At 36.3% G+C, this 14,027-nt stretch overlaps 3 protein-coding genes across 3 annotated transcripts; 2 read left to right on the forward strand and 1 right to left on the reverse strand.

Annotated features, from left to right (window-relative positions):
• Positions 1 to 698: 698 nt before the first annotated feature.
• Positions 699 to 7,781, forward strand: LOC111485695 (aspartic proteinase-like protein 2). The gene is made up of 10 exons (XM_023132684.1): positions 699 to 1,033; positions 2,499 to 2,628; positions 2,737 to 2,984; positions 3,467 to 3,691; positions 5,043 to 5,205; positions 5,301 to 5,374; positions 6,261 to 6,351; positions 6,648 to 6,723; positions 6,818 to 6,889; positions 7,556 to 7,781. Exons 1-10 carry the CDS (start codon positions 822 to 824, stop codon positions 7,699 to 7,701), a joined length of 1,437 nt encoding a protein of 478 aa, XP_022988452.1. The 5' UTR covers positions 699 to 821; the 3' UTR covers positions 7,702 to 7,781.
• Positions 7,782 to 8,558: 777 nt separating this feature from the next.
• LOC111485679 (thioredoxin F-type, chloroplastic-like) lies at positions 8,559 to 10,380 on the forward strand. The gene is made up of 3 exons (XM_023132660.1): positions 8,559 to 8,933; positions 9,763 to 9,862; positions 9,936 to 10,380. Exons 1-3 carry the CDS (start codon positions 8,626 to 8,628, stop codon positions 10,068 to 10,070), a joined length of 543 nt encoding a protein of 180 aa, XP_022988428.1. The 5' UTR covers positions 8,559 to 8,625; the 3' UTR covers positions 10,071 to 10,380.
• Positions 10,381 to 11,419: 1,039 nt separating this feature from the next.
• LOC111485676 (acyl carrier protein 2, mitochondrial-like) lies at positions 11,420 to 13,428 on the reverse strand. The gene is made up of 2 exons (XM_023132657.1): positions 13,174 to 13,428; positions 11,420 to 11,887 (listed from the first exon to the last, which is right to left on the reverse strand). Exons 1-2 carry the CDS (start codon positions 13,384 to 13,386, stop codon positions 11,711 to 11,713), a joined length of 390 nt encoding a protein of 129 aa, XP_022988425.1. The 5' UTR covers positions 13,387 to 13,428; the 3' UTR covers positions 11,420 to 11,710.
• Positions 13,429 to 14,027: the final 599 nt, after the last annotated feature.

The following is a 14,027-nucleotide window of genomic DNA, read 5'->3' on the forward strand; positions in this document are numbered from 1 at the left end:
GTGGTAGAAGGTTGTAAAAATGAAATATTATTGAATTTATTAAAATTTATTATATTTTTTTAATATAAATTATTTTTAAAAATAAGATACTTTAATAAAAAAGTTTACTCGAAAATGAATATATATATATTTTAAAAAATACATAAAAAATAGGAAAAAAATTGTCGGAGCAACGAGAATAAGAACTTAAATAGAAGGCATTCCCGTTCATTAATGGTGCGTGAAAAATAAGAATTTTAAAATGTATAAAAAAAAGAAAAAAAACCGTTGAAAAATGGATGAATGTAGAGAATTTTCCCGACATTGATATGCATAAATTCAGTTTTCAAAGAGACTAGAAATGGATATATTAATGACAAATTGAGTGTAGTCGTTCCGATAAATTTGTCTTATGAACTGTAGTCGTTCTTCCTCTTTCAATTTATTCCATTTGTCAGCGAAGAATCATTGCAGAGTTTGAGGTATTCCTTTTAGCCCTAAATTGAGATTGCGCAATTCGCATTTCCCATTTTTGGAGAAATGGTGAGATGTAAAGTTCAATGGCGTCCAATGGAGGAAATCTCAGAGCCGAAGAATTCTTTGTGTAGGAGAAAGAGAGGCTTAAACCAATAATTTCTCTCTTCAAAAGCGACAGAGAGAGCGAGGGAGAGAGGTAGGGAGAACCAACAGAAAACTCGATCGATTCTTTCTCGTTCTTCCTCTAAACTTGCTCTCTCTCTCTATTTCGTTTTCTTTTTTTTTTTTGCGCTGCCATTTGATTATCCATTGCTGTTATTGAAACCTGGTTTTGCTTCAAATCGTCGCGAAAAGTTGCCCTAATCATGGATCTTAGGCGAGAGGCTTTACTGGGTTTGTTTTTGTTCTCGTTTTGCTTATCTGTGTCCTGCAATTTGGTGTTTGACGTGCAGCATAAGTTTAAGGGTCGAGAGAGGTCGCTGAATGCCTTGAGGTCTCATGATCTTCGTCGCCATGGTAGGCTTCTCTCTGTCATTGATCTCGAACTGGGTGGCAATGGACACCCTGCAGAAACAGGGTTAGCTCTTTCTCTCATGATGTTCATATCATTAACGTATAGTTTGTGTGTTTTGGTCTCTGATTAGATGTTTTTGGTGTTGCATTTTGTTTGTGGGATGTGATGATCCTTTAGTCTCTGTTGTTTATATCTTGGTTTCAAATGGTTCTCGAGATGAATTTTTTAGCTGGCTTGCTCATTACATTAGAAATCTAGTGTAACGATCTAAGCCTACTCCTAGTAGATATTGTCCTCTTTTCTAAGCCTACTCCTAGTAGATATTGTCTTCTTTGGGCTTTTCCTTTCGGACTTCTCCTCAAGGTTTTTAAAACGCTTATGTTATTGAGAGGTTTTCATACCCTTATAAACAATGTTTCGTTCTCCTCCCCAACCAATGTGGGATCTCACAATCCACTTCCCTTCGGGGCCCAACGTCCTCACTGGATCTCGTACCCTTCTCCAATCGATGTGGGACCCCCCAATCCACCCCCCTTCGGGTCCTAGCGTCGTTGCTGGGACACTGCCTCGTGTCCACTCCCCTTTGCTCGGTGTTTGGCTCCTATACCATTTGTAATGGCCAAACTCACCGCTAGCAGATATTGTTCTCTTTGGGCTTTCCCTTCGGGTTTCCTCTCAAGGTTTTTAAAACACGTCTGCTAGGGAGAGGTTTTCACATTTTTATAAAGAATGTTTCGTTATTCTTTCCAACTGACGTGGGATCTCACAATCCACCCCCCTTCGGGGCCCAACTTCGTCGCTGGCACTCATACCCTTCTCCAATCGACGTGGGACCCTCCAACCCACCCCCCTTCAGGGTCCAGCGTTCTTGCTGTCACACGCCTCGTGTCCACCCCCCTTCGGGGATCAACCTCCTCGCTGGCACATCGCCTGATGTTTGGCTCTGATACCATTTGTAACGGCCTAAACCCACTACTAGCAAATATTGTCCTCTTTGGGCTTCCCCTCAAAGTTTTTAAAACGCATCTACTAGGGAGAGGTTTCCACGCCCTTATAAAGAATGTTTCGTTCTCCTCCCCAACCGATGTGGGATCTCACATCTAGCCTATGGTTTAATGCATAAATTATGTTTTTCATCCTTGAAGCTTGGGTCAGGATGATACAGTCTAATGCTACACCACTCTTTTAATATTAATATGAACTTTTAAAAAACTAATGACTATGTTACCTAGGATGATACAATTGTCACATCATTTTTCCTTAAACTCATCAAAGGAAATTTGTTTGTGCCACCATGAGTGTAACTCAGAGGTTAAGGCTTCGTTTAGGGTCAGAGGTTCAAATTCCACCTCATGTTCGTTACGAGTTGAAGTGTTAGTTCCAAACTTTGGGAACTACATGATAAAATGAAAAAGAAGTAGAGTATATGATAATTCTGAAAAAATTTACGTTTACCCCACCCCTTAGCTTTACCTGTTAATTCCTTTATGCTGGGATGTTAGATTGATTCTGCTTGTGATCCATAAAGGTTATACTTCGCCAAGATTGGCCTTGGAACGCCTCCAGTCGATTTCCACGTGCAAGTGGACACAGGGAGTGACATTTTATGGGTGAACTGTATGGGCTGCAGCAATTGTCCGAAGGAAAGTGATATTGATGTATGATTCTTCAACATTGAAACTTTATGTAAATTATTTAGATGTGATTGAATTTCTCAACCTCTTATGAATCATGATGAAAAATAACCATTGATTCTTCACTTACAGGTAGAGTTGCAACTGTATGATCCGAAGCGCTCGAGCACTGCAGGCGTGGTTACTTGTGATGAACCATTTTGCTCGGCCATGTACAAAAGTGTGACCGAAGGTTGCAGGCCGGATGTACTCTGCGAATATAAAGTTATCTATGGGGATGGAAGTGCAACGTCTGGATATTTTGTGAAGGATCATGTTCAACTCCAAGGAGTAGTTGGAAAACATAAAACTACTGCAACTAATGGCAGTATAATATTTGGGTACTCACTTTCCTTGTCCTTTGTGTGATCCTCTACTTTAATCACAAAAACAACCTGAACTGTCCACAATCTTACTTGAAATTATCTTATATTTATGTAGATAAAAGGTATAGTGACACCTGAACTGTATACCATGGGCTAGTACAATCACTACATGCTGCATTTTGTGTTATTCTTCGAGTAGATTTGAGCTTGAAACGAGAATAAAGCGATACCTGAAGAGTCTCGTCTTACTCCGAAAAATTCATTTATATGGTTGTTTTTTAAAGATCGTGCAATAGTTTAGCTATCGACCTGTTGCTCATTAAATAACTTTGTGTGCGTGTGCGTGTGTCGGGTGGGGGTGCCCCTAAGTGTCAGGGGGAAAAGCTCCGATCCCCGCTTATCAGGGAAAAAAAAAAGTGCACTTTTCTTTTAAATCATAGAAGTTCAAATATCTAATGCTGCTTCTACTTTATCTCAAGTTTACTTGTGTGGTTCAGGTGTGGAGCTAAACAATCTGGGGAGCTCGGCACATCATCCGAAGCACTCGATGGAATACTTGGTTTTGGACAGGCAAATTCATCTATGATTTCTCAGTTGGCTGCATCTGGGAAGGTGAAAAAGATTTTTGCACATTGCTTGGATAATGTAAACGGGGGTGGGATTTTTGCCATTGGAGACATGGTGGCGCCAAGAGTGAAAACCACTCCAGTGGTACCTGATCAGTATGTGTACCGACTCCAAATCTTATTTGTTATAATCTTCATATCTTTTCAAACTGCTTACCTTACCTCATTATCAGCCATATTTTCGCCCCGTTCTTTGAACAGTCACTTTATAGAAGGAAGATCTTTTGTCTGAAGCGCTTAATTTCGTATGAGTCGCTTTATTTTGTCACGCTACGTCTCCTCATTCCCCTTTTCCCATATGCCTGCTACATCATGCCATGTCAGCTAAAAATATTCCGATAAGCATTCCATGTGTAACAACCCAAGTCCACCGCTAGCAAATGTTGTCTTCTTTAGACTTTCCCTTCAAGGGCTTCCCCTCAAGGTCTTAAAATGCCTCTACTAGGGAGAGGTTTCCACACCCATATAAGGAATGCTTTTTTCTTCTCTCCAACCAATTTGAGATCTCACAATCCACCCCTCTTGAGGGCCCAATGTCCTTGCTGGCACATCGCCCGGTGTTTGGTTATGATACCATTTGTAACAGCCCAAGCCCACTGCTATCAGATATTATTCTCTTTAGGCTTTCGCTTCAAGGGCTTCCCCTCAAGGTTTTAAAACGCGTCTACTAGGGAGAGGTTTCCATACTCTTATAATAAATGCTTTGTTTTCCTCTCTAACTGATTTGGAATCTCACAATCCATCCCCTTTGAGGGCCCAACGTCCTCGCTGGCACACCGCCCGGTGTTTGGCTCTAATACCATTTGTAACAACCCAAGCTCACCGTAGCAGATATTGTCTTTAGGTTTGCCCTTCAAGGGCTTCCCCTCAAGGTCTTAAAACGCGTCTACTGGGGAGAGGTTTCCACACCCTTATAAGAAATGCTTCATTCTCCTCTCCAACCGATTTGGAATTTCACAATCCATCCCCCTTAAGGGACCAACGTCCTCGCTGGCACACCACTCGGTGTTTGGCTCTAATACCATTTGTAACAACCCAAGCCCACCCCTAGCAGATATTGTCTTCTTTAGGTTTTCCCTACTGGGGAGAGGTTTCCACACCCTTATAAGAAATGCTTCGTTCCTCTCTCCAACCGATGTGAAATGTTACACCATGCCACTGTTAAGTTGGTGTTTTCTATTTCAAAGTTGAAGAATCCTAATCTTTCGAAATTTTCTCAACTCGTGAAGGTCTTACCAAGCTTGTTGTATGCTCTTCTACTTTATGCTTTTAACGTTTAGGGACTAAACTAAAGAGGTACAACCACCAAACTTGATGTTCTAAGTTTACATTAACAAAGTTTTTTCCCACTCTCCTAAGTTCGCTTCCATGTCAAAAATTTAGCGAGTTTTATATTCATCAAAAGGAAGTACTTACACACACACACACACATATATATATATTTCAGGGCTCACTACAATGTTGTTCTGATTGGAGTTAAGGTAGGAAGCACCGCTCTTGATCTTCCTCTCGGACTATTTGAATTTTCATATAGAAGGGACGCAATAATTGACAGTGGCACAACACTTGCTTATCTTCCTGAGGACATTTTCCAGCCCTTAGTGAAGAAGGTATTAAGATAAAGTTTTGGCCCTTCTTTATGTAAGCTTTTTCGCAGCTAAGCTATAAATTTCCTTTTCCTAAAAAAATATAACATATGCTGTAGATATTGGTCGCCCAACCCGATCTGAAACTACATACAGTTGATAAGGACTTTACTTGTTTTCACTATGATGAAAGGTAAGATGCTTACTCTTATCATTTGATCTTCGAAGCGTATATCATTCTTTGGCAGTTTCGATTTTGTTGATGTTTAAATATCATTCAGTGACAGTGTTGAGAAACTTAATGACAGAATAATGACTTGATGTATAGAGAATAGTGTTATATGAATGAATAGTTTTGGTATGTTTTTAATCTTTTTTGGACTGGAAATGTGAGATCTCACGTTGGTTGAAGAGGGGAAGAGGTAGTGAAGCATTTCTTATAAGGGAGTGAAGCATTTCTTATAAGGGAGTGAAAATCTCTCCCTATCAGATGCATTTTAAAACCGTGAGGCTGATGACGACACGTAATGGGCCAAAGCAGACAATATTTGTTAATGGTGAGCTTTGGCTGTTACAATAGTAGTATCAGAGCTAGACACCGAGCGGAGTGCCAGCAAGACGTTGGGCTCCTAAGGGGAGGTGGATTGGGATATCCCCACATCGGTTGGAGAGGGGAACGAAACATTATAAGAGTGAGAAACTTCTCCCTAGCAGATGCGTTTTAAAACTGTGAGGCCGACTGCGATACGTAACAGGTCAAAGTGAACAATATCTGCTAGCGGTGAACTTGAGTTGTTGCTGGTGATTTTCATTCCACATTTGGAGGTTTGACAACTTTTTAGACCATGAAATATGAAGTCACCATTTTGTTCTTCGGTTTCAACATTGTCGAACAAGTATTTGATTGAAATTTTTTGAGAGATCGGGGACGAAATTTGACGTGTATGCTTTATGGACCAAATGTTATATCTGGGAACCTCCTTTCAGTCTCTGGAAGTGAAAATGTTGTCATTCTTGATACCGTTTAACTGTTCTAACGAGACCTCGGTTTCTTTTCTCTTTTGTTTGTACTATTTCAGTGTGGACGAGGCATTTCCATCAGTGACATTTGATTTTGAGGAGTCCCTAAACTTGACTATTTATCCTCATGAATATCTCTTTCAGATTCGTGTAAGTAATGTGTTCATATTTTCTTTACTTTTTAAATTTTTTTTTAGATTAGTTTCGAAAAAAAGTAGATTCAAGAACCGTTTAAATCTTACATTAATCTATGAACTTTTTAACGTATGAACCTTTTTATTTGTCCTAAATTTTTATTTTTATCCATGAACATTACATAAATGATCGTTTTAATCCTTGATAGTTAATTTTTTTTCTTCGTTTAGTAAATGCTTACCGATTGAAACCGAAAACTAAAAACAAAAACGTTATCAGATACGAACCTTCTATGTTTCCATGGTATGCAGGATGATATATGGTGCGTTGGGTGGCAGAGTAGCGCGGGTAATTCCAAAAATGGAAAGGAAATCTTTCTCTTTGGAGGTGGTATCATTTACTTATATTCATGTTTTAAAATCGAAGCTTTTTAGAACTTTTTAGATTGAACTCATTCATTTTCATGGCTTTTGACTTGCAGACTTGGTTCTTCAGAACAGGCTGGTTTACTATAATCTTGAGAATCAGACCATTGGTTGGACTGACTTCAACTGTGAGCTTCTTTCAATCTCCTTTATTGCTTTAGTTCAATCGTTTTCTTATACGAACCAATCTAACTTAAACCCTAATAGAGTCATTTAAAGCATGAGTTACGGTCAATATTTTCAACGTTATGTAAAGAATGCTCAAATTTGATGATCTTGACACGTATGATGAGTGGTCAACACCCAAAAGTAGTTTCGCTCTCGGCCAGTTTTTGGTACATTTTCTGTCAGGGCACCATGAGTTGGTCTTTGCTCGTGTTTTAGGACAGTTCCGAAAAGCTACTTTCCTTTCTTAATATCATGATATTTCCATGGAAAACAATATTATGGGTTTTTTTGCTCGTGTTTTAGGGCTAGTTTTTTGTCCGTGTGAGAGAATGATAACTTTCAAACTTTAGAAAAAGAGAACGTGATTAGTAGTCAACACGTACACGTATGCTTTTTGCTCATGTTTTAGGACAGTTTTGAAAAACTACTTTCCCTTTTGCTCGGTTTTTCATTCGCATTTTAGTGCTAGTTTCTTTTTCTTTTTATGTAACAACATACTCGGGGTGAGAGAACTTGAACCTTTGAACTCTAGGAAAAGAGAATATGTTTTAACAGTTGAGCTATCACTCACGTCGGCTTATCGAGTTAACTCAATCCTCATATTATATATCATTGGTAACTCGCAGGTTCTAAAGGCATAAAATTGAAAGATGAGAAGTCCGGAAAAGTGCACACAGTGGGAGCCCACCGACTGGCTTCTGCTGCACCCATTGCACTGATTGGCAGCCTACTTCCATGGCTATTACCCTTCACCCTCCTTTTAATTCAATAGATTCTTTTCATTTTTTTTTTTACCATATTTTAATTATAATTTTTTTAATTTATTTTTGCTCTCCCAAAGAAAAAAAAAAAAAAAAAAAACTCTTTTGGTTGTAATTTTTTTTTAATTCTAATAATATTGAAATTCATTTATTAAACTTTGAGTTTTGATTTTTATTAATTTTTTTTGTTGGTGACTTCAACAACTAAATGACACGACGTAGACAAATAGTCGAAGCTTATGAATTACTAATTTTGTTGGTCGAGTAAATACTTATTCACATGAACTATGTTTGAAACTAACATTGATACTAGTTTTGATGATGAGATTCATTCATTACCATGAATATGATACCAGTGTCGACCATTCACTTGTTGGACGTCAACTATATAGATATTAGGGTACTTCCAACTTGACAACGGCCCAATTTGAATTATGGGAGTTGGTTGGGTTGACATTTCGAGTTGTGTTGGGTTAACTTTTTGAACCCGAATATGTTCAAAATAAATATAAATTATTCAAATTAAGAGTAAAATAAATACATATATTCAAAATTTAAGAGGAATATTCTTTTTTTTATCCTGTCCTCAAATAAGCCTACGAAGCCAGGTATCTCAAGGGCATTAATGTACTTTCACACATCCAAAAGAATGATGATTCATTCATGTACACTTTACAATCCTACCCCTGAAACTTTCACTCAGTCTTCGACCAAAAAAGTGTATTTGAGTCTTTTCACGTCCACCCAATCTCCACCACAATCCACAATTCTAAATGACCAAAACACCCCTAGCACTTGCGGCAGCTCTCCCAAACCTTAAGGGTAAATTCGTAATTCTGTTGACTCGTTCCTCTTGACGTCTTGTCCTGCAGCTGCAGTTCAGTTTGTCCTCCGCCATTCCTGAACCATTTTCGCAATCTCTCTCTCTCTCTTCCATGGCTTTGCGTATTTCTCTCTCTCCGCCGTCGATTAGATCCTCACCGTCGTTGCCCTGCAGCGGAAGGCAGCCGATTGCCGCACTTTCCGATGCGAAGAGCGGCTGTTTTAGTTCAAAGAGGTTGAGTGTCACTAGTAGCAGGAGCATTGGTGTTTCCAGTGGAAATCGGTCCTTCAAGATCAATTCCAGCTTGGAGACTGCTGGCGCCACTGTCGGCACGGTCACCGAGGTCAACAAAGACACGTTTTGGCCCATCGTCAATGCCGCTGGTGATAAAACTGTTGTGCTCGATATGTACACCCAATGGTTTGTGTTCCCGTGCATCCATATGTCTCTGCTTCTTAATTTTGTGATTTCTGTAGGTTACTGCATGAGATTGTTCAGGAATATGGCTCTGGACATGAATGTTATTTAATTGTAGGTCATTTCTGGTTTGCTACTTTCTTTTTACGGACTAGTCGAGCTAGGCGATACGTAGAGTAGAGTATAGATCTCGTTGTTTATGAAATTGGAAAGAAACTTCGGTGCTAGTTAGTCGCCTGATTGTCAAATGATTCTGAAATGTATATGAGTTTTGATGTATATTATTTTGAATTCACATCTTGCACTGGACTAACTTAAGTTCAATAGCTGAAATTTCTGACAGTATTAGGAGAAATTGTTTGAAGAGGCTGGAACAATGTGGTTGCCACATTGAATAATTTTTATTTTATATTAGATCATTGAGTGATTTTTGGACTGTGTCGTCTGAAATTGTTTGAACAGCTTGTATGAAGAAGCATCATTGAGCTCTGTGTTAAAGGATCTCTAACTTGTTTGAATAATATAGATTTAACCAACTTCATACCACGATTTGGATGCAGAGTAAACTTAATTCAAATCACATCTATATGTTATGACCTTTTGGATCTTTCTGATCTTTCCTTTAGCTTTAATTACACAATGCATAAACTTTTTGCTAATTTTAGGGCAGAATCTGTTCTTTGGCCTTGTTTTGATCTGCTATTTCAGACTCCTTGCGACATTGATCATTTGTGAAAAGTGTATATTCATTAATTATTGTCTGTGTTTATGGACTTCCAAGCTTATTATCTTAATTGCCTTTCTTTTCTCGTCTTTACATATTACACTAAAGGTGTGGACCCTGCAAAGTGATGGCCCCAAAATTTCAAGAATTGTCTGAGAAATATCTCGACGTTGTCTTTCTAAAGCTCGACTGCAACCAAGACAATAAGGTTTGTTTCATGATCCGTACTTTCTTTCCAGAACACTTGAGGTTCTGTCTCTCATGGTGATTTTACTTGTCAGCCATTGGCAAAGGAACTCGGGATAAAAGTCGTGCCGACTTTCAAAATTCTAAAGGACAAAAAGGTCGTTAAAGTAGTAACTGGGGCAAAATTTGATGATTTGGTTCTCGCCATTGATGCTGTAAGATCCAGCTGAAAGCTCTCTTCTCTTCTCTTCTCTTCTCTTCTCTTCTTTAGAAATTCAAAGAATATAATGCAAGGAAGAGTATATCTACTCGATTAGATTAATGGGTTTGTGTACTGTTATGTTTTAAGGAAGAAGCAATTCAACAGCATTCTTCTTCTTGCTAAGATAGTTGGAAATCATTCTGTATATAGATGTTTGGGACAGGAACACTTGAATATAGACAATGACAGTTCCTACATAATCCGAACATTATTTTTCTATAAACAGTTGATGTTGGTTGGTTTTGTAGTAATGTTCAAAAGTCTTTATGTTTGGTTTTGGGTTGGATTTTTTATGATCTTTTTATTAGGTTTTAGTTGGATTTCAGCGTATGTTAGAGATAGCTTGTGAGAAGGCACTTTTTTATTATGCATTTTTTTTTATAAAGAGAATTACTAATTTTGATAGGGTTTAGAATGGCCTCGCAGGGGATTTAGAGGACTAAACTTGCATTTTTCTTAACTGTCCATGGTTCGATAATAATCATAAGGTTTAAACTTTATCTTGTTTCATAAACTTTTAAGTTTGTTCAATTTTGATTTTGTAACGTGTAATTTAACTTATATTGATTAGAAAAAGACTTATCTATATAAATACCATGGTGTAAAATTAGCAAAGACATCAATATTCGATTTTGGCCTAACCACTTCTTTGTTGCCATTTACGCCATCAATATTCGAGATAGATCATATCTGGTCAAATTGAAAACTCAACCTAACCGAACCCAACACTCACACTCAGTCAATTAGGGTATAAATTGTTATCACCCTTTAATCTCTCTTATAGGCTAGCCTATTGAAAATGTTTGTGTTGATCCTTTTGGATTGGACTCGTTTTGTAATTTCATTTAATCAATGAAACTCTAGTTTTCCTTTAAAAAATGTTTTCTTTTAATAGAAAAATAAACGAACATACAATAGGATATTTACAAAAATAAGAACTGATAAACGAAAGGGAACAAATGAAAACAAGACAAAAAAAAAAAAAAAAAAAAAAAAAAAAAAAAAAAAAAAAAAAAAAAAAAAAAAAAAAAAAAAAAAGCAATCACACTGATACACAAACCAAAACACAAGATTAAGTAGAATGCCTAAACCACATATAACAAAAACAACCAATCTACCCGAATAATAAATAAGTACTCATCGAACCCAAAAACGCCTTAGCTATCTACAAGTAGAGGATTTGGACATATGACCTCTAGATCGAAGGCACGACTTAACAGTCGCTGGGTTATGCCCAAATTAATTATATGATTTTATAAGATTCGGATAAAATGTGAGTCTTTAACTTATATAATACAAGTTGAACTAGTTCACAAGTTCGTGGAAAAACTCATAAAATCATTATTGAAACATAAACTCAGTTGATTCATTAAAGCCAATAACAGTCTGCATCAACTCATGCAGCTTTGGTATAGCCAATAACAGTCTGCCTCAACTCATGCAGCTTGAAGCTGGCTCAACCAGGTATCATTCTCTTTTAATAAGAATTGGGATAACAATTGGAAAACCACCAACAAAATACAGAGCGACAAATAAGAGACATCTAACAGTATCTAATTTTATCATCGAAATAGGAGGAACCTGAGTGAAAGCATCTATGGCTTTCGTCTATTTTGCTTGAGGGTGAGAGGCAATAAAATCAACTGCAAGGTTGATAGCATTGATTTTGTCTGCTTCGTTGTCGGGAATTTCAAACCGGAACTCTTCTTCAAGAGCCATCACAACCTCCACAGTATCCAAGCTATCCAAGCCTAGATCATTTTGAAAATGGGCCGTTGGAGTAACCTGCCGGAAAATTTATAATACCAATTATCAATCAGTGAAAGAAAGATGGCAAAAAAATGGATCGATCGCACGAGTCAAGACACCATAAAACTTCCATTCATTCACTGGGGGGTCTTGGTTCACCAAGGAGTCAAGGACCATGAAGATTAAAGGGAAAATTCAACAGGAGAGATCTTGTCTTAATAGGTAGTGAGGTCACTAACTAGTTATGTAAAAAAATGCTTGTAAAAGAGTCTCAGTCTGAGCCTTCCCGAAACAAGAACAACATATTACAGTTAGATATTAGGAACAAAAGCATCCTTCAAAGAATTGGAATTAGGCAAAGGCAAGGTCTAGCTCTAATGTGACAACAGCTTAGTATGATTTGCAGTCCCCCCGCAAAGGCAAGGGCTTATCTCAAAAGAAACATGCAAAGCACTCTCCAAGGTGACAATGACACACTTAAATACATAAACCAATATTTAAAATTACATAGGAAAAAGAACACTTATCCATAGAATATCTAAGCTTTAGACTATTTATTGCATCAAAATGTAATTTAAAGTTACAAATTAAAAGAAAATCTGAAAAGAACCAAAAAAAAAAAAAAAAAAAAAAAATCAATTTTGAAAAAGCAAATTAGAGTGATGAGTTTTATAATAACATAAGAACATTAGTAATCTTAAGAGATGCCAAAAGCATGAGTTTGAGCAAAAGATGGAACAAATTAAGGGGAAAAAACATAGTGAGGGTACATTTCAGTCTAAAGAAAAGTACAGGGGGCAAATTCAATAGGAGGAAAAATCTGTTCTGATCTATAAAAGAGAGGCCAATAACTATAAAATTATATAATAGAGGACACAAATTGTATATACTGAAAGTATGATCCAAACAATTGCTATACTGTTTGGTCCCCAAGAATGCAATTGTGGAATGATTTTTTTTTTTTCTTAGTACCTGGAAGTAGAAGATGTTTTCTGAAGGATTCAAGAAGACTTCTATTGAATTATGTATCCTATTCTAAACTTTTTTTTAGTACATTAATAAAACATAGATATACGATACATTTCTAATTCGCTACCGATCAAATTTGCAAATACAATGAAAACACAAAATGTAACCACTAGATTTTTACATCTTGTCCTTCGTCTTTCCAGCCAAATCAACCCTAAATTTCATAGCTAATAACCTAATTGGAACCACTGCAAACACAAACCCAAGCTCGCAGAAACTCAATAAATTATTGAATTTGCAATCAGACACAATAAATTAGAGAAATCCTAAAAGGAATAGAAAATTTCTCGTACCTTAGAGGGATCGACTTTCTGAAACTTCTTGACAACGGAAATGACGCGGTCGGTGACTTCCGATTTGTCGAGAAAAGAACCCCTAACCTCCTCGGAAAAGAGACGGCGTCGAATCGCATTGAAAGGGTTGACGTAGAAAATGGGGCTGTTGGTTTTAGGCAGGGCCTGAACATGAACCCTAAGATGCTTCAGCAGAGAGTTTCTGGCCGCCATTGGAAGTGAAGAAATGAACTTTCGAGAGTTCTGAGAAATGGATGCTCGTTGGAAAAAACAAAAACCTATTTGTATTTTTGGGGGTTTTTTTTTTAAAAATAAAATAACCTTTAATAGGAAATTACATATTTTTAATTTTTTTAAAAATATTAAAAAAATACATTTATCTTTTTAACCATTGGTAAAATTAATATATATATTTTTAAATTTCAATATAAAAAAAAAATTAAAAAAAATTTATAATACAAATTATAAACTTTAAAAAATGAAAATATATAATTTTCAATTTCAATAATATTTTAAAAATTTTAAAATATTAAAAAAATACATTTATCATTAATTTATATTAAAGATTATTTAACATTGGTATTAAAATTAATATATATACTCCTAAATTTCAATATTAAAAAATAATTTATAATACAAATTATAAACTTCCAAAAATTAAAATATATAATTTTCAATTTCAATAACATTTTAAAATATTAAAAAACTACATTTATCATTATTTTATAATAAAAATTATAAACTTTAAACATTAGTATTAAAATTAATATATATACTTTTAAATTTCAATATTTAAAAAAAAAATTAAAATATTTTAAAAAATAATTTATAATACAATTTATAAACTTTCAAAA

The sequence above is a fragment of the Cucurbita maxima genome, unplaced genomic scaffold (genome assembly GCF_002738345.1).
Source record: "Cucurbita maxima cultivar Rimu unplaced genomic scaffold, Cmax_1.0 Cma_Scf00010, whole genome shotgun sequence".
NCBI lineage: Eukaryota > Viridiplantae > Streptophyta > Magnoliopsida > Cucurbitales > Cucurbitaceae > Cucurbita > Cucurbita maxima.